The sequence below is a fragment of the Pelmatolapia mariae genome, linkage group LG8 (assembly GCF_036321145.2).
Source record: "Pelmatolapia mariae isolate MD_Pm_ZW linkage group LG8, Pm_UMD_F_2, whole genome shotgun sequence".
NCBI classification, from domain to species: domain Eukaryota; kingdom Metazoa; phylum Chordata; class Actinopteri; order Cichliformes; family Cichlidae; genus Pelmatolapia; species Pelmatolapia mariae.
In genome coordinates, this window is record NC_086234.1 from 3,990,057 (window position 1) to 4,010,893 (window position 20,837).

Consider the following 20,837-nt stretch of genomic DNA (forward strand, 5'->3'; position numbering starts at 1 on the left):
TCTATGAGTAAAAAAAAAAAACCAAAAATCATTACGAGTACAGGAAGGAAGGAATTACGCAAGTCTGTCAAGATCTACAGACATGTCTGTGCTCTCCATATGTTCATCATAAAGAAACAGGACAATGACAATTCCTTATTTCATCCTCCAGGATGCTGTCTGCACATGATATAGCCTGTTGGATATATCCCCACCAGGCTGTGTAATTATTGAGTGCACTTTTTGTGTGTGCATGTGTGTAATGTGCATTATAGACTACCTGTTGCCACATTGAAGTAGTAATTATTACTAAGGCCACATAGAAATGTGTCCATACACACTTAAATGAGCAAAAGTGTCTTTAGATTAATAAAAAACAAACTGAAATGACATGTTGAGCTCAAACAGCTGTTGTTTTGTCAGTTTGATGAAACTCACAACCCAGATGAATAACAACAGTACAGACACACGTGTTTATCGCAAGGAGAGAATAAAACGTGGACGTAGCTTCGGGGTCAGAAAAAGGAAGCCTGCGTGGAAGTGCATCAAAGCTGCGTTCTATCTGATAGCTGTGGTTGCAAAAAGGCTTCTGGTTCTACAGAAGTCTGTGAGCCGTTTCCTGCCCAGTTTCCGGTTCCAGTTACTCATTTTGGTTCATAAAAAAAAAAAGAAAAAAAAAGTCCATTCTGAAAATCTTTCAAAATGGAGGGTTTGTGTTGTGAAACCACACATTCATTGGCTAACGAGTGGTCAATTACAAGTCTTGTTTTTTTTTTTTAAGGTGAAGGTGATGAAGAGGCTCATCTCAAGGCTTTAAAATGAGACAATGATCTCTCAGTAACTACAGCCATCCATTATGGAGCTGTAGTTTACTTATTTAGTGCTTTTCTACTCTAAGTGCTTCTTAGTGCAAACTTCTTTCACACGTTCATACGGTGCTTTCATTCATTTCAGACACTCACTCTGTTACCAGTTATAAATTATAATGAAATAAAAAAACTGAGCAAAAATAAGTGACACTCTTTAATGACCGTTAACAAACGATTGAACAGCAGATTTTAGACTTTTCTGCGTGCGACTGCTCGCCTGTCGGATCAGTCCAGCGTTCACGTATCAGGAATTTGTCATAGTTCATTAGCTTACCAGCGGTGTGCAGTGGTGTTTAGTGAATGCACATAAATGTGTGTTTGCAGCAGGATCCACACGACAGCTGGAAACAACGAGCTAAACTTCAGCTCCTGTTAATGTTTATTCACCGCAGGTTATTTTCATTACCGGGAATCGACAGTAATCTGACCCATATTTGGTCTTTATTGTGGTCGAATTTAACTGACAATTTACTCTGTAATTGATGTGAAATTGTAGAGCAAAGTTTCTGACTCCAGACATTTCTGTTATTTTTCAGACATGCAAATTTGGATATTAGTGGGTCACTTCCTGGCCCGTTGAACATGCATAGACACCAGGGTTTCCTCTCATTTGTTTTGAGCTGCTAAACTGAAAGCAGGTGTGTCATACCAAAGGTCAGACCTGCATGTGGGTGTAAACTGCATGGTTTTGCTTTTTGTAGAGCAGGCTGATGGGGGTGAGCAGAGGCATAACATCTATCCATTTCTTCCCCCTAAGACCCGTCAGGAAATGAATCTGATGATGAGCAAACTCTGTCTGGGCTAAGCTGCTAAGAGCCAGTCTGAGGAGGTTGGAGCCAGTTGCTACCTGCAGACGAGGAGAGCATCAACACACTCGAGTGCGCGTGTTAACGAGGCGTCTGGCCGTTAAACTGTCAGTGTAGCATCTCCACACGGAGCAAGCACACCTGGGCTCCCAGATCTCCTTTTCTCCTTCGGCTTCTTGTGTCTCAGTGTCAGTTAGGATCTGGATTCACCCACTGCATCCAAGCGTGAGTACGGATAAGATTCTGTATCAGCAGAAAATGAAAAAATGCAGACGTAAAGCACCGTGTTGTAGATTGATCCAGCCCAGGTCAGGGAGTGCTAACTGCGGGATCTTTCGGTCCCTTTTGCCGCAGTGGGCGTTTTTGGCTTTTCAGTGGCCGGTTGCTGTTGAAGAAGTATCAGGTCATCTGAGTTTGAACAGTTGATCGTCCTGGAGTGCAGATATATGCAGGTATTTGTTATGGATTTCCCGCTCTGAATGTTGTTGAGATTTGACAGCTGCACATCGGCTAAATGGACAGAAAAATGCACATAATCAGGTTTACAGAGCGAGCGCTCTGGTGTTGCCGAAGGGGGGATAACAAAGGCTGAGGAGGATGATGAACTGATCTCTCATCCTGAGCTATGTTAAGAAGTTAAGTATGCTTTCATCTTGCGGTACGCTCCACTGCCAGTGAACCCATCCTCCGGAGCCTCATGAGTATGCTCTGTGCTGCTCTGAGCTTCACTCAGACTACACTATTACACAAGTTTGCACAAATACAGGGAGTTCAGGCAGATATGTGATTTACTGTAATTCAACCAAAAATGTCATCTTGAGGTTTTTGCTTCTAGAAGTGTCTCTTGGTTTGATGTCACAGATCTTTGATATTTGTTTGTATTGTGAACAGAGAAGTTTTAAGACAATCTCACAGCTTTGCAGTCATTGCAGGTAAAATTTAGTCATTTGTATGACTCTCAGACTTTATTATGAACAACTAAAATACATATACAATGTTGCCAGATTGTGTAGTTTCAACCCACATCTTGGCAACCCACAAACCAGTTCAAGGAGCTAACCTCTGCACCGGCAGACAGATCAGGTAGACGATGAATAAATTGTTGCTTCCACACTTCAGCTCTGTGTTAAGAGTGACGCTTATCGCATGTGCAACAAAGTTGGAAAGATTTTCACCATTTTGAGTTTCATTAATCAAAAATCCCTAAGTGAAACGTGATGCAAACAAACAGTCCATTAAATGAATTAAAACCAAATTTCTCATGTAGTTGGTCATCCTCCAGGTGGGACCACTAAGGATAAATTCATCGAAATCACTTCATCTCAGAATCTTCAGGGATGCTGAGAAGGCTGAGAGGTGGCAGGCTGGTGGATTGTTGCTGAGCCAGCAGTAATGAGGTTGTACTGGACTGCTGTGGTGATGAGAGCCTGTAACCTGTGAGCTCCGGGTAGTCACCAAAAGAATAGGGTTGCAGGCACGAGCAGGACGAGCTTCGGGGTGACGGAGTAAGGGCATTCAGACATGCTGAGGGAGCTCGGAGTAGAGCCGCTGCTCCTTCATGTCTAAAAGAGCCAATTGAGGTGGTTTGGGCATCTCATTAGGATGCCTCCTAAATGCCTCCTTTGGAGCTTTTCGGGCACGCCCAGCTGGGAGGAGACGCCAGCAGGAACTGCAAAGTGCTGCTGGGGACAAGGACGTCTAGAATGCCCTGCTGAGCCTGCTGCCACAGCAGCCTAACTTTGGATAATTGGAAGATAATGGATAGGTTTTGCTTGTCAACAATTAGTTTGGGGGAAAAAAAAAGCTTTTGCTGTTCTTTCACTGGGAGACAGAAATAGACTCCCCAGTGTCTGTCTCCCTCTGCCTCCTTTCTCCTCGTTCGTGCAGAGCTGCACATGCACAGCTGCCCTGTTGTATCTGAGCAGCTTGCAGCTCCACAATGAACTTGTACCATTAATGCTGGCGGTCAGTGTGGCTTGAATCATCAAGCTGTATCAAATATTCCCCAGTTGTAGTCAGTGGTTCTGACAACGTCTCCTGGTGTATTTTATTTCAAACTGTTCATGCAGTTGTAACTCTCACAGCTTCTCTTGTTGTTTTGTGTTTGTTTTCAGGTAAGAGGAAGCGGGTGCTCAAGCTCCCCAAGGAGGCGTTTGAGCAGGCTACCAGTACCAGCTCAGTGTAAGTCTCATTTCTGCAGAATGTTACTGAAACATGCATTCATTCTTATATCTGTGTGATTATTGATCCCAGTTTGCATGTCTGACCCTTTCTTAAATCAAGTCAGAATGCTGAATATGTGAAATGAAAATCTGTGCAGCAGCAGGAAATAGGAGGAGGAAGTTACGCTCCCACTAATACCATCTTTCTCTGTAAGCACTCTTTTACAGTCCGCCACACCCTCAAGCAGCGTGTGAACATGAAAGAGTAAATTTCTTTGGTCTTAATTACCCTGATAACTGCACGTTCTCGCCACAATAAAAGCTTCTGTTTGTAGCTCTTTCTCCACATTTTTGATAACATGAAGCTCAGTCTGCAGCTGCCTTTTGATAAGAACAGGTTTTCTGCAACAAACAAAAGAAATTAGTGTTCAGTGTATTTTTAAAGTGAGTCCTCTTCATTAGGAAACCTGCAGCTGCAGAGGCGTTTCTGGTTCAGAGCCAACTTGTAGATGAAATATCAGAAACACTGTGGCTACATTATTGTGTTTAACTGTGCTTCTCATTGTTTTTAAATTACAAAAGTATCTGTTTAATAGTGTAGTATTTTTCTGCTTATTTTAATTTCTTATTTTGTGTATTGCATCTTATTTACTATATCTAATTAATCTAATATTTTTTATATAGTTTTGTTATTAGTTATTTACTATGTTTTTTTTCACTGTAGTATAAACAGGTTAAGTGAATAGTATAAAGCAGGGATGTCGAACTCCTGCAGGTTTTAGAAAACACCCAGGGTCAACACACCTGAATCAAAGATTAGTTCATTGCCAGGCCTGTGGAGAACTTCAAGACGTGTTGAGGAGATTTAGCAATTTAAATCAGCTGTGTTGGATCAAGGACACATCTAAAACCTGCAGGACACCGGCCCTCGAGGCCTGGAGTTTGACACTTGTGGTATAAAGGATGGACGCAGTTTCCAGGCCTGAAAAGTGGAGCTCTCTTCCACAGCATGTCTTTATCCTGTCTTCCTTCTCTCACCCCAACCAATCACAGCAGATAGCCCCGCCCCTCCCTGAGCCTGGTTCTGCCGGAGGTTCCTTCCTGTTAAAAGGGAGTTTTTCCTTCCCACTGTCACCAAAGTGCTTGCTCATAGGGGGTCATATGATTGTTGGGTTTTTCCCTGTATGTATTATTGTAGGTTCTATCTTATAATATAAAGCACCTTTAGGCGGCTGTTGTTGTGATTTGGTGCTGTATAAATAAAACTGAATTGAAGCCAGGTCTTGTTACATCCTGTCTCAAAACCAAGATCGTAAAAATACTCAGTTTTAGGTTTAATACCAAACAGATGTTGCTGCTTCCATCTCTTATATACAGTCTGTGTTCTCTCCACTGGTGCTGATGGGGGAAAAAGCTCAGTTATTTATTTCAAGATTCTGACTTTTTAAAATTTTAATCGCTGCTCCCAAAGCAAAGGACATTTACCTTACAATACGAAGCACTCTGAGGCGACTGTTGTTGTGATTTGGTGCTAAGTAAATAACATAGAATTGATGTGAATTGAAAGCCAGAAGCACCTTTTCATAGTTGGTGTTTTTTGCAGAAGAATAAATTCTGCTGTTTTGTTCCTGAAATGTGCGACGCGTCCTCTAAAGAACAGTTTAACCTGCTCATATGTAACCAAATGTTTTTGTGTTTCAGACCCCCCAGAGATTTGGATTCGAAAGCTTGTGTAACTATCGGAGAGAAGGTAATTTTATTCCTTTGGCTCATTTACTGTCTTCTTTTCCACCTTTCCTAATCCCATTCAGGGTTTGATGCTTTTTTTCCTCCTCTCGTCGCGGTCTCTTACATAACTTCTTACTTTTTTCCTCCTCCCAGTGTAATTTTGGTTGATCCACATAGGTTGGCTTAATCGCGGCTCTGTTGGCTGTAAAGAATGCCCCGATGAACATTACAGACGAATTGAACACTTCTGATTGTGGTTAGACTGGAATGCTTTTTATTGCCCATCAGGCAGTAAAAATATTTATTTTAAACTCCTCAAATAAGTGGAATTTTCCATTGGCAGGGCTGGCTGCTCGTTCTCTGTTCGAGTTGGCCACAAGTCAAAGAGATTTCTTTTTTTCTTGTGTTTGAACAATTGGAAACAAAAAAAATTAGGAAGTATTCCGCTGCATCGTGGAGGAGACTTTTGCATGGCTTAAAAGAGGCATGAGAGATTCCTCGCCCTTTGGTTTGGTGTCCACTGGAACTTGTCCTCCGTTTGTGCAGAATTTCGAGGTGAAGGCAGATGACCTGGAGCAGATCTCCGAGCTCGGCAGAGGAGCGTACGGCGTGGTGGACAAGATGAGACACGTGCCGAGTGGCCTGATCATGGCTGTTAAGGTAAAAGGAAAGACGATTTCCAGACTTCAGGAATGTTTGTTTAACCACGAGCCCATTAAAGCAAAGTGACAAACACACAAAAACACAAATGTGCTTAAAACGTGTGTCCGAATGTTTCAGTTCTACTCTGTGCGCAAACCACGCACATGTACGACTAGAATATTTAACCTCTAACCTTTAAACTCAACAATTCTCACAGAGTGAACTGAATAACATTAAAGAATTTGCTAAGAAAGTGGAGATACAAAAAATTAGGAGTGTGGTCCTGGTCTCGCTCCTCACCTGATGCGCTGCTTTTGGACTTGGAAATGGAAACTGCTCGTTTTATAAATGGAGATCCAGTTATTCCATGCAAAAACTGCAGAGCGCACAGGGAAGGAGGTCAGGATGGGACTCTCATCATCATCTCATCATGATGTTAATGATGATGATCGATCCGTAGGCATGCAAAACCCCTGTACATCAAACCAAAATATAAACATACTGATATATATACACACATTCATGCGCAAACACAATCGACACAATGTACATGACATAAAATAACAACTCAGTCCTGGAGTAGGGTTAGGGTTAGGGTAACTCAATTCACTGTTGAGTTACCATGTCTGTCACACTTGGCCCACAAAAACAGAGACAACGGCAAAGAAAAGTCTGTGTATAAATATAAAGGTCAGTATAAATATATATTTACTAATTTGTTGTCTTACTGTAGACTTGAAAATTACAAAACTGTTCCATAGTTTTTGTTCCACAAATAGAAATACAAAAGGTTTAATCTGTGGTTCCCCCATTCTGTGTCAAAAATCTGAATCTGAATCTGGCTCTGTACGTTCAGCAGTTTTAGAGTTTATGAAGGATTTCTGACATCCTGCTTGATTAGTGATCCTGATTGCTGTTCTTTGAAATGAGCATAAAAGTGCAGTTTTGTGTGTGTTGACCCCACACATCACTCTACGTATGGCAGTGAACAGTAAAGTATGTGGAGTGGTTTGTAAAGCAAACCTAAGGATCTTGTGGACATTTGTTGGGTTTCTCCTGCTGGACTGACAGGTCAGATGTTCTTGGCCATCCAGCTGCCAGTTTACTCTGACTCTGAATTCTGATTTTGTGTTAATGTCAAACCTTTTCTCTTTTTTCGTCACCACCTTGGGTATTACAGCTGGAGCTTTGCTTTTATTTATTTACCGACCATTGTTGCTCCAGAGGAAACACTTTGCAAATATCCTTCCTGGGCATTTATTGCTTCATTCATTCTGTTGCATATTTCTCTTGCATTAGTTTTTTTTGCAAAGCTAAAACACATGAGTTTTTTTAAATTTAAGTTTATAATAATAGTGATTGGACGGTGTAAATATTGTATTTCTCTGCTCCTCATTATTGTGTCTTTTCTACATGTGGTATGGGGAAGTTCTGTGGAACTGAAAAGTCAAAGTGAAAAGCTCAGGTGGGGATGTAATCACATTCAGACTCAGTTTAGTTTTACTTGATTTTAAACTTTGAGTTGAGCTGCTCTGCTGTTTCCCCCCATCTGCAGTTTTTGGCCTTTCTCTAATCTCTAACCCCGATTAAAAAACGTCATGTCTGCCGTTTACCTCATGACCAGCAGTAGGATAATGTTACCTGTGAAGAAGCTGCACATTTCTTGCCTGTCTCCCTGCTGACAACACAAAGTGCGACTGCTTTCACTCTGAGGGTTTGTTTCTTGTCATCCTTCCTCAGCGGATTCGGGCCACGGTGAACACTCAGGAGCAGAAGAGGCTGCTCATGGATCTGGACATCTCCATGAGGACAGTGGACTGCTTTTACACCGTCACCTTCTACGGAGCACTATTCAGAGAGGTAGAGTCACAGAAAGGCTGCTGCTCGTTATTCATTTTCTTTGTGCATTCGTGGCGGCGTGTCTTTTTGGGGAGAGGAGTGAAGGAAAGTATCTTAATATATTCCATAGTGCAAAAACATTGAACTCTCTGTTGTTCAATCAGTCAGGACAGAGTCATTCAAATCTCTCACAGAGGGGTCTTGAAGAAGTAATGGATATAAAGACTAAAACAGTTTAAGAGTGGGGTCGGGGGGCACCTCTGCAGACTGTCTGATGCAGAAACTTCCTGCAGCAGTGAGTGGATGTTCAGGATTTCCTCACTGGGTCTGAATCACTGGAAAATCTGTCACTTCCTGTCTGTTTGGAATCCGGCCGGCGCCTTTTTGTTCTGCCTTTTTTTTTCTTTTTTTTTTGTCCTGATCTGTTTCCAAATCTGCCTGTCTGTTGCCAGGGCGACGTGTGGATCTGCATGGAGCTGATGGACACCTCCCTCGACAAGTTCTACAAGCAGGTGATTGAGAAGGGCCTGACCATCCCCGAGGACATCCTGGGAAAGATCGCTGTCTCAGTAGGTTCACTTAAAGCGGCATAATGTGAATGATTAAAATTTAATGCGAACACTCAACTTAGCTTAATGACACATACGGGTTATGTAACGCTCATTTGCTTATTGATGGCCTTTCTCATTACAGATAGTAAAAGCTCTGGAGCATCTCCACAGCAATCTGCAAGTCATACACAGAGGTAAGAGCCTTAGATTGGAGACCCATTAAACTCTCACTGCCAATTTCCTCTCAGCTGCATGCGGCTGCTTCTGTTTTCCGCTTCCATTATCCCTTCAGACTCTTGCCAGATCTTACTGGAGAGCCACAGCAGTGCGTCTGTGTTAAAGCAGTTAAACGAGCATCCGTCTCTGGTTCTGGGTCAGAAAACGGTGGATTGCAGCCTCACGTGTGCGGTTGTCAGGCCGGCTGGTGCAGCCTCAGCAGCGATGGGGGGCGCTGAACTGGACCGAGTGCTTCAGACCACTCACCTGGCGGGGCTGCATATGACAGCACAAGTATCGAACGCAGTTAGATTGAACATTAGCTGTTGGATTATTTAAGACAATAACACGATTCTGCTAAATTTATGAAAATGTTCTTTTTGTCCTTGGAGTGAAACAGCAGCAACTTTTGTGTTGCCTTAAAATGCAAATGTGTAAATATGTGTGGAGATTCAGTCATGTACATTATACACTGATATGTTAATGAAGGCTAGTTGGTCTGTGGCGGTTAAAGCAGTGGTCCCCAACCCGGTACCGGGCCGCAAGAGTTGAGGCTCGGGTGTGGGTCTTTTCCCGTGTGTTATGAATAAATTTTCTTTTTTTTGGTACCGGTACTGGTTTTATTTTGTTGTATTTGTCCCTGACACCTTAAAGGCCGGTCTGTGAAAATATTGTCTGACATAAACCGGTCCATGGTGCATAAAAGGTTGGGGAACTTTGGGTTAAAGCATCATCGCTGCCTGATCTGCACTGGAACCCAAACGCATCTCAAAATACGCACAAGTCCACTGTCGTTTGAAAATGAGCCCTTTCTTTATTAGTGTTGCTTTAAAATTATTATTAAGTTCTTATCACTATCATTACAGAGACGATGCTGATATGATGTTGTGTTGAAATGTAAAAGAAGGCCTAAATTAGTTGAGGTTTGTCGATAATTTGAACAAATCTTTAAAATAAAAATGCTCAGATTTTTCGTAAATAAGCAAAGAGTTTTTATTTACTTTATGCTACTAATTCTTACTCTGCTTTGCAGTTCATAGAGTACAAAGTTAGCTTCCTAGTTATTATTGACCAAAACAGTCTTTAGTTGTTAAGAATAAAAACACAGTTTAATGTCACGTAATGTAATAAAAATGTTTTCACATGTTAGGAGAATCGTTACACCACATCATTAAATGTTATTACATTTTTGTCAAAATAAATTATGAAATTCTTAAATAGCTTCACAAATATGTGATAAATTAAGTGTGGTTTGTACTAGGGGTGGGTTTTAATAATCGATTCATCGATTAAAATTGATTCTGGCTTGGATAACGTGAAATCGATTCATTAAAATCCTGAATCGATTGTTTGATATAAATTTATTTTGCCCGAAACGCCAGAATCTCAGGTAAAACCTCACAAAATTTCAACAACCACCAAACAGCTAAGACTGTAAATGAGAGCAGGAACACGGATTCTGCACGAAGACATAAACACAAAGTGCGGACGGATCAGAATCAGTGAGATGTCGCCTTTCTCACCCGACGGCACGGACACGGTCGGGGCTGAAAGCCGACAGCTCGCTGATTCTGATCTATCGGCACGTCCGCGCTTTGTGTTCACGCCCTTTTTGCGCTGATTCTAAAGCTGTTAGTTTGATCTCTCTCCAAACAATATTGACCGAACCAGCAGCAAAAGAAGATCCAAACTACGCTTCACATAAACATCGTCATGAATTCACTCTGACTTTTACTGTTTTGCTTCCACCACGATAAAATCACACTTCATGCACAGCTCTCTCTCTCTCTCTCTCTCTCTCTCTCTCTCTCTCTCTGTACTTCAAGAACAGTTTCCCGTCTAAAAATCTGTTTTCTGCATTATTCGCTTGCTTGTTACGCACAAGTCTACTGTTGTTTACAGCGCTGTCGGCCGCTGGTTTTTTTTTTTCGTTTTACATACTTCCGAAAAGAAAACCTAATTTCTGCTGTTCAATACTGAACAAATTTAAACTTTTTAAAATTATGCAAAATGCAAAACGCTTAGCCGTGTGTCTAATAAAACCGCTGTAACGTCAGAGGTAACGTTCATATGCTGATTAATGGTTTTCTTTCGTTTTTGATGTACTGCAGAATATTTTTATAAAATCCCAGGCCAGGAAAACCACCTTCATGTTTTTCTGTGTTTTATCTTCAGCTACTTTGACACAAAGGCATCTGCTGTGACGCTCACACCTTTGATAAAGTCTTGCGTGTGTCAGCTTCCTTTTTATAGATACAAAAATATGTAAATGTACTGATCTGAATTATAATATTTCTGACTGTCAAAATTTCCCAGATTCAAATCGAATTGAATCGAATTGATTCGGGACCTTGTGAATCGGAAACGAATCGATTCTAGAAATCAGTGACGATACCCAGCCCTAGTTTGTACAATGGCTATCTGTAAAATACATTGTTACATAATGTTAGTGTTCGCTGCAGTGGATAACAAATATCAAAGTTTTTTATTTTTTAAATTTTGCTTTTATTTTCAGGTTTTTTTAACTCTATTATTTTTCTCTAATTATTTTTGTATTTTTATCAAAGTATTTTGTGATTATTTTTTCTTTTTTTCCAGTATGTTCAGGTAAACAAAATACATATTTTGCTACGTTTTGCAAGCATCTGACTTTAAGCTTGGTAGTTTTTCACTTCAGATTTGCCATTAATTTAACATTTTGTGTAACAAGTGTATAAAATAGATTTTGTTAAAACACAGATTTGAGGATGAGCAGCAGAAGCTTTGCAGAAGTAATATGTTGTAGCCACAGAGCTAAATCTTGCAAACCTCATGCTGGTATTTTAAGAGTTGATCCTTCCTGTGTCAAACCTCTGTTACCACCGTGTTACTGTTGTTGGGTCAAAGTCACCGATAAAGCAGCTATACGTCACAAAAATGAAGACACCCCGTCGGACTGTAACAGCGACCGCAGTCTGCAGCTAGGTCAGCCAGCTGCTCTCTCAGAGGAAAAAAAACAGAACTAACAGAGCGACTGTTCGCTAAAAGTCCTGTTTGTTTGGCCGTCTTTCCAGATGTGAAACCCTCCAACGTCCTGATCAACACTCAGGGCCAAGTGAAGATGTGCGACTTTGGCATCAGCGGCTACCTGGTGGACTCTGTGGCTAAAACCATGGACGCTGGCTGCAAACCCTACATGGCGGTAAGCAGCGCGATGGTTTAATGAATGAAGTGAAAATGTAAAATAAAGCTCAAAATGTTCTCACTTTGTTGATTCTTTGATTGATATTACTTTGTTATAACGTCCAACGTGAAGTTGAGTGTGTGAGCTGACAGCTCCATGCAACGATACGACGTCTGCTTGTCGTCAAATGGTGTTCGGACCACTTTCACGATGTTCTGTGGCGAGATCAGACAGTGCAAACATCAACTCTGTTTAATTTATCTTTACTAGTTATGAACGCTGAGCCTCTCAATACGACCAAGCAGTATTTATCAGTCCAAACTTTCCAAACTGGAAGGTAACTCAGCAGGTGAGGAGCAAAACCAGGAGGATGCACAGTGTCCAGTTGTTGTCCAGACTAATCATGACTTTGAATCAGGAGGCGAGCCCGATGCACTCACTGCAGGGGCACAAACACGAGGAGACATATGAGGGCTTCAATGACGTGATCTAAAGATAGCAGCTGTGTCCAGAGATGCAGGAGAAGATGACCATGAGCAGGAGATTCTTCAAGTTTAAAACAACAAAGGCTTTGGATTCTTGTAGGACAAGTACTGAAACTTTTACACCTGTTAATGAATCAGAAGTAGTTTACAAATGGAAACTATATGAAAAACTTTAAATTTATAGGAATTATAGACATTTTTTTAGGCTTTTAGCGTCATTTTGTTTGTGTACCTGTTGTTACGTCCCTAACACCCCCCTTCCTCCTCCTGCTCTCTGTTATGCATGCCGGTGATGTGATCGTCCGTTCGTCTGGATTCTAAAATGGACTTTGACAGTCAAAGGTCACTTTGACCTTACAAAACACTCTTTGGGCCATAACTCAGGAATTCATACGCTTTAGCCAAACGTCTCAGAGTTTTAACATTTACAAAAAGTTCACAGGTCATTTTACTGCGACGGCGTTCTGCAAAAGCACACAACTCGGGAACAGAAGGCGAGACTTTGACCTTATTTCACAATTGTTTGAATACTGATTTGGTGGCCACCTGTTAAATCCCTTCAAGGGCCTCGCTACATGTGTTTTATAATCTGGAAAGGCAATAAATATAAACCGCAGCAGGTTGGCTGATGCATCTAACTACGAGGCAGTAATTCTACACTTTACTAAAACTGAAAGCTTGGAAGCGTTTGATTATTATAGGAGTGTGTGTGTCCTTGTAGACAAGAGAAAACTACAGTGTAATTGAGAGAAGCGTGGCTCTGTTTTCCTGGATTGAAGAGGCGACTCTTTGGATTTCCAGGAAAACCTTCTTATAAAAATGAAATAATGCTGCGTCTTTCGGAATGATCAAGATAACTCAAAAGTCCAAGAAAGCCTCCTAGTTTACGCAAGGATTCAGTCTCATGGAAGCACATAATGCCCAGCCTGTTCAGTTCAACCAGTGTTCTTAAACACCGGTGGAAACATTCGTCTCACGCACCTCATTCAAACATCATTTGGTACGCTTCAAAGATTTAAGGTTATGCTTCTAAAATACATTTTGGCCAATACTTGGAATCACAAAGAATCAAAGGTCAGGCTGAAGAGCAGCAGCACCTGGATTTAGTCCATGCAGGTCAGAGAAACTAGACGAAGATTGTTAATAATAATAAAAACATTACATAAATCGCCAACTTTAAGCTGCTGCCAATCAGCTGTTTTCCAGATAAAAATCTGTTGGTGCTCGTAAAAGTCTAATCGAATTCAGTCACTGGGTACATGCAGCCCCTGAACCATGACGGAGCCTCCACTGTGCCTCACAGACACTCGCTGTTGTGCTTTATGTCTGTCAAACTTCATTTTTTAAAGATTATTGTAAAGAAATGTGAACAAATGTGGCATGTTTTTCTGTCTGCTAGCAACAAAGTGTCTACATACATGACTTAAAATTGGTTCTTTGCTAAGTTGTCAGTAACATGTAGACACCACACTGGTTCAGCCTTTGAATTAGGTGCCCTTTTTCATGCTTCATTTCAGTTTTATTTATATAGCACCAATTCACAACAACAGTTAAAGTGCTTCAGTGATTCATAGATCAGTGTTCAGCTGCGCACCAAAAGCATTCCTCTGAAAATGGTCAGATACAAGGACTGGGCTGAAAAACGGCCAGTGTCCAAAGGAAACGCTAAAATATCTCCAGAGAGCCGGAGAACTATTGTTCAAGGCCGCTTTAAAAAAAAAAAGACAAGTCTGACTGCCTGGATGGAGAAATGCAGAGAACTTCTGGGTGGCTCAAGACTTTGCCACAGAAAAACACAGACAGACAACACAGATTCCCGTGTGAAGTCTGTGTTGGAAAGTGCAAGTGACTTTACACTTCCATAGAAAACTGTCTTGCTGTTTAAACACAAGCTGTTAATGGCACTGTTATTGCTGCAGTGTTGGTGTCTTCAGAGGTTTCTTTGAATTTTGAGGATCTGCGCTCATAAAAATGCAGCAGCACCCATGCCAGCCTGAATGTTGACGAATGTTATGACTTTAATGTTTTAAGTATGATAATACATCCTGGGATTGGATACGTGAGCAAGTATCCCGCTTTGGACGGACAACAAAGGGAAGTATTTTTACCTTGGAGGGAAAACGTAGACCAGAACATACTTCCTGTCGGTTTTGGCTGCGAACGCAGATTTTGTGCATTAAAAGTCTCTTTAGATCTGCGACCTCAAGTCCCTCATTATCATCCACACGTTTAATGAGCCAGTTACTCTTTAACTACTCGGCAGGCCGCTGGTTGGCTGAGTGGTATTTAGAGCCAGGTAAGTTGCTCGGTCTGTGTGTGCACAAGAGTTTTGGGATTACGGGGCAGCGGAGCTGGTTATCCTTGACAACGGCTGCCGTTATTGACATCATCATGTGACCTTCTGTCTGTCCACAGCCGGAGAGGATCAATCCTGAGACCAACCAGAAAGGCTACAACGTCAAGTCGGACATCTGGAGTTTAGGAATCACGATGGTAAAGCCATCAAACGTGCATACGTTTGTTCACCTTTTCTGCATCGCTGCAAAATAAACCGAGAATCTCGAGGGCAAACACGATTAGCAGTTAAAAATGAAAAAACTCGTGAAATATTCATAGCTTTGCAGCTCAGGCCGGACCGAGGAGGATTTTGGCATCAAGGATTCAGCAGTTGACTCGTGCTCGTCTCTGCCTGTTCGATCGGCTGTTCGAGCAGCGAATGTTCCAGCACAGTCTGAATTTTAAAAGGGCACTAAATGGGTTTTAAATAAAAGAGGAAAATTGTGATTTCAGAGTAGTGGAAGTAGTGTTTTTTGTAATAATTGTAAAATGAAGAATGGGCGGTCCAGACAGATTGAGCGATCAGTGTGTGGGATAAAACCTGCCGGGGGCTGATTGTTGGAGCACCTGTTGTTCCTCGAAAGCTGAACTGAAGGAGGTGAAGCAGCTGATGAGATTTTAGTGTGAAACTCATTAATGCTGCAGTAGCAGTGAGAGGAAAAACTACAGTAATGTTAAAAACAGTAACGGATGTTTGGGAAGCCACGTGTGGGCTGCTCTTCTGGAGATGAGTGGGATCTTTAGAGTGTGCTTGTTTTGGGGTCGGTCATTAAATAACGCTGCGACGTGGGATGAATTTGGGTGAAAAATCACATGAATGCAGCTGTGCAGATAAGTTCGTGTCAGGTTGTGTTTGTGCTCACTAAAGCACTAAAAACGCTCCTTGACCTCTTTTTTTGTCTTGTTTGGCTCAGATCGAGCTCGCCATCCTGCGCTTCCCGTACGACTCGTGGGGGACACCTTTCCAGCAGCTGAAGCAGGTGGTGGAAGAGCCTTCGCCCCAGCTTCCCGCTGACCAGTTCTCCCCTGAGTTTGTGGACTTCACCTCTCAGTGGTACGCGTTTTTCTGGTTTATTTTCTTGCTTTGTCCCACTTTCTTCCAGCCTGATCCACGTCTCAGAACTACACCCAGACAGCAATTACCCACAGATCTTTACACAGGAGAAGCCTGCAGAGTCGCGAAGCTGCTACATATCAGAGAGAGATGTGTACTGATCCCAGCTGAGTGGGCTTCAGATGATTTCCCCTTTATTAGATTGGCTTCATTGTTGCTGTTTTTGTTATTTTTCACAGGATGGGACTGTATCTGAATATGCTGTAAAAACATGCAACTGTGCACTTTTTACTGATCCCTATATACTAGTTTAATTACTCTAATTTTGTAATTTTGTGTCACTGTAATTTACAAGAACTGAGCTGCAAATATTGTTTTGAGCATAAATGCTGTGTGAACCAGTGAGGGTGCACAGAGGTGAGGCGGGAGGCTGGCAGGTTTGGGGGTCATACGGGCAGGATGGCAGGAGAGCGCATGAATGTGAGACTGACATGATGGCGGTAAAAATGAGGAGGTGGTTAGTTAGTAACGAGCAATAATAAATATTCTAAACAGAAAAACACGGGTCTTTGAGAATGAACTGCTCAGTGGTTTCCATGTTTAATAATTTTAATAGTCTCTAAACACCGAGTATAGTTTTTGATTATTTTGTTTTCGTAATTGTTGGAAACTAAAATAATTATATTTGAGATATTCATCAAGCCCCTGTTGTGAGTAAGAGCACAGAGAGATGGAGGATAAACAAAAGTAAAGAGAGAAAAGCGGGATGTCTTCGCTTGAGGAGCGGAAACGTTTGCGTATCATTTTTGGATGTTTGTCAAAAGCCGAGCGGATGTTTCGTGCATCCTCTTCTGTAATGTTACTCCTCCAAACTGTAACCGCACCATTGAGAACGAGATTATTGTGATTGTGCCTCCAAGATCAGATCTTCTACATGCCAAAACCTGACCTCCATCTTAGCACCGGTCACATGATCAGTCATCCCCGCTCGCTTCATCTGGATTTATGTCTGTAACGCAGGTGATGGCGTGAGATGGCGTGTCTGTGTTTTTCTTACCTTTTTTGCAGTTTCCCTGTGAGACGTGAGAATATTTGCTCCTCTGAATGTTTCCTCCTGCTGGGGATTTTTTGTTCTGTTCTTTCTTTGTTGCTTAGTGACACATGCAGGTATTTGTGCAGCGAGAAGACGTACGCCGAGTGAGCTGAAAGGATTTTCTTAATTTAAGACGGGCATCACAACCTTGCCTTTAAGAAAAGGGAGGCCGTGATGATGCAGGTGTAAACTTGATGACGTCCAATCAGCCAGAAGTTGTATTCATGCATAGCTCTGGAAGTTCAGGACTTGCAGAGGCTGCTGTGATGCACAGTGATGAGGGTTCATAAAGTAATAATGTCGGCTGGTTAAATGGCAAATGGACTGATTCTTATACAGCGCTTTTCTACACTCATAATCTGATGGATGCATTGGGGAGCAACTTGGGGTTAGTATCTTGCCCAAGGATGTTTGGCATGCAAGCTGCAGCAGCCAGGGATCAAACCACCAACCTTCCGATTAGCAGATCTGCTCTTCCTCCTGAGCTACCGCCACCACAGTTGAAGAAGGAATGAGGAAGAAGTGCAAAAAACCTTCAGAGATTAAAAATCACAGATGAAAAGCAGATTCAGTGGACAGATTTGGTGATTTTTACCCTTCAGCTGTAAAAGGTTGATGGGGTATTGTTTCACTGGGCAGGGGACATGGACACCTAGGTTTGTGAATGCAATAACTCAAGAAGGAAGTCACCGAGGATTTTCTAAATGATACCATAGGTGTAGATACTAAAAATCTCGGAGTTTGAATCTCAGTAATCTCAATCTTTGTCCAAGTTTTCTGAAAGCCTTGTGAATGCACTGACCTGAGAATGAGGTTTTATTTATACAGCGCCAAGTCACTACAACAGACTCCTCAAGGTGCTTTATATTGTAAGGTAGACCCTACAATAATACATACAGAGAAAAACCCAACAATCAAATGACCTCCTATGAGCAAGTGCTTTGGTGACAGTGGGAAGGAAAAACTCCCTTTTAACAGGAAGAAAGGCTTATGGGTAGACTGGTGGTTGCCAATATTTTAAATACTGTTTCACTCCACCTGCACTGCAGCAAGGACCAAGCTGAAAATGCAATAACATTTATTTAAACTTGAGTTAAAAGCAACTGGTCTGTTTTTTAGGTACTTGAAGATGTTTCACACCAGAGAGGTTTCCTAAAAGCTGATGGGTCGTCACCTTGGAGGTGGTCCAGGTGGATGTAGGGCCATCTTAAATCATCTGTCTTCTCTGTCCAGAATGCAAATGTTTGGATGCTCAGGAGAGAGTCTCTTCTGCTTGTCAGTCCAAATATATCGCTGAGCTTTGTCCCGAAGAGCTGACTCTTGTATTGTTCAGTTTTCAGTGATCAACTTTTAGATGATGTGAAGAAGTGTTTGGGAAGACGAATGAAATGTCTTCAGGAAGCTTAAAGAAGTCTGGCAGCCTTTGGAAGACTGAGATCTTACAATGGCATGCAACAACAGTTGGAACATTGACAAGAATATCTCCTGTTACTGGTCGTTCCACATAGTTTTGACGTTGCCCTCGGTGACAGTACACAACTACGACATATAGACTTTGGTCTGTAAAGCTCTGCGTAGCACCCAGTGTTGTGGCTGTTACTCAAGAAAGTAATTTATTACACATACTGTAACTTTTAAGAAAAGTAACGAGTAATGCAGTTTGTTACTTAATTACTTGCTGCAGAAAGTAATTTCTCACAGTACCCATTACATTACTTTCTCGTTACTCTATAAAATGATCTGAAACATTTTGTCAAATAAATATTAACTAACAATATAAACCTGTAGGCTACAGTCCCACAGATCAACACCAATCCCCAACCTAACAAGTACAGTCAGCCATTTAGTGTTTGTATATGAACACAAAGCTGAGGAAATTGCGAAGTTAAAAACCAGCACAAAGACACTTTAAAGTGATCGCCATGGTGATTTACTGTAGAAACACTTGCAGGTAGAAATGAAGGCTAAAGCTCATCACTGGCTTTGTTACCTGCAGATGTTTGTGCTCTGGCTGCAGGGCTGAGGTCAGTGTACACTGAGCTTTAACATCACTCTGGGTGCTTAGCTAGGTTTGCATTAGCGTGCTGTCTGTGCAGAAGCTTGCAAAGAGGTGGAGTTAGCAGCGTCAGCAGTATGATGCAGTTGTTTTTCTCCTGGGGGCAGTCAGTTAATTTCTCCAGTAAGGTTATTGGAGAAATTAACCAGTAACCCGTTAATTTCTCCAGCCCTTAAAAGCTGTAGATCATGCCACATGAACTGAAATACCCCCCACCCCACCCACAACATGCTTAACATGCAAATAACTGAAGAACCTTTGTAATGTGGAAACGGCATATCTGTGGCAGTAATGTGAATACTGAACTCTTTTTGCCCAGCACTGCTAACACCAGCAGACTTCTTCTTTCTGTCACTAATGTAAAGTGATGCTGCCTTTAAGCAAAGCCAAATTATTGAATTGTTTTTCTTTTCTTTGTAATGTGGTTTTTTTTTTTTTTTTTTTTTTTTTTGGCTTGTTTTGAACTTTTTGGGGGCCGGCTATTTGCTGGAGTAGTCCATGTTCATCTGGTTTCCTATGGGAGATTCAGGCTTAATGTCCAGCTGCTGAATGAACATGTGATGGTCAGACGCCTGCCTGATGGTGTTCTGTGAATCTGGTTGAATCTGAAATGCTTACATGATATATGGCCTCGATCATTGTTTTCTGGTAATATCAGAAAATGATGCCGCACTTTGAGCAGTACTCAGAATGCAGAAAGACACTGATGTGACTATTTTCTTTGGTGCTTGGGTGACTCACCGTGCTTGGTTGTACTTTTTCTGTTACCTTGAAAGCCCACAGAGGCTGGCAGTCTGCGACTTCTCAGACACTTTCATAGAATAACACTGAATCAGACGCTAGAACAGATCTGTGGCAAGAGTGGTGAAATCCACCATTTAATGTTCATTTTTGCTTTTTTTTTCTTCTTCTGCAGCTTAAAGAAAGTTTCCAAAGAGCGGCCGACTTACACAGAACTCATGGTGAGTGTTTCTGTGTTAACGTTCTTGCTGTGTTAGCAGATTATAAGCATGACTTCCCTGCAAGCACCTTGTAATGCTGTTAATCAAACACTGGGGGGTGCACTTAGATTGTTATTTACAAACCCCGTATTTGATGCTTGAAGCCAAGATGCTTCACTGGTCTCATCCATGGAAGGTTTACTAGAGGTCCAGAACTGAGTAAACGCTCAGAGTATGAGGGGGTGCAGGTGTTTGAACGGCTGCAGCTTAATCAATTAAGCACAAAGAGACCCCAAAATGGATGCAAACGAACAAAAAAAGACACAAAAATGATTTTTTTTTTTAAATGTGCAAAATGACCACTAACCGAGACTTCCTACAAGGTCTAAAATGACCAAGTGATGCAAAATAAAACCCAAATGACTAGAAATTTCCAGAAGACACAGAATTAAGAGCTGCAAAGTCACCAACAAAATGGCACAAATAGAAGAAAAATGATGCACGTACATGTGAAATCGGTGCATAAGGGCAACAATCAGATTGTTTACAACTAAGATCCATGAACCAACTATAAACAAATACAAAATGTCCACATAAAGATGCAAAACGTGCCGTTACAAGTTGAAAAAAATTCAGTTCAATATAATTGATATTGCGCCAAATTAGGGCAACCAGATACAAGTTGACCAGAAAAGGCAACAAAGGTGTCACTACAAGAGATGACAACAAATACGTGTAAAACCAAGTGTCAAAAACTAAAATTTATTGAAAACAGGTGCAAAAAAAAAGCTCTAATGACCATAATTACAATGCAAACTGCAACACAACAACACGGCAGCCTCAAAGCTCAAGGAATTGATGCTTTAATTGCTTTTTTCTGATTTCGCTCCCGACTAACTCCGTGTCCGTTTTCTCC

General features: G+C 41.6%; 1 protein-coding gene across 2 annotated transcripts in view; it reads left to right on the forward strand.

The window, feature by feature from the left end:
- The window catches only part of map2k6 (mitogen-activated protein kinase kinase 6), a 44,160-nt gene that overhangs the window by 16,097 nt on the left and 7,226 nt on the right, over positions 1 to 20,837 (forward strand). For both annotated transcript variants that reach the window (XM_063482488.1, XM_063482487.1), the window contains 10 exons: positions 3,769 to 3,835; positions 5,518 to 5,566; positions 6,091 to 6,204; positions 7,927 to 8,046; positions 8,478 to 8,594; positions 8,719 to 8,770; positions 11,846 to 11,973; positions 14,856 to 14,933; positions 15,692 to 15,831; positions 19,897 to 19,942. In XM_063482488.1, coding sequence (XP_063338558.1) covers positions 3,769 to 3,835; positions 5,518 to 5,566; positions 6,091 to 6,204; positions 7,927 to 8,046; positions 8,478 to 8,594; positions 8,719 to 8,770; positions 11,846 to 11,973; positions 14,856 to 14,933; positions 15,692 to 15,831; positions 19,897 to 19,942 — 911 coding nt within the window. The remainder of the gene's footprint in view (positions 1 to 3,768; positions 3,836 to 5,517; positions 5,567 to 6,090; positions 6,205 to 7,926; positions 8,047 to 8,477; positions 8,595 to 8,718; positions 8,771 to 11,845; positions 11,974 to 14,855; positions 14,934 to 15,691; positions 15,832 to 19,896; positions 19,943 to 20,837) is intronic.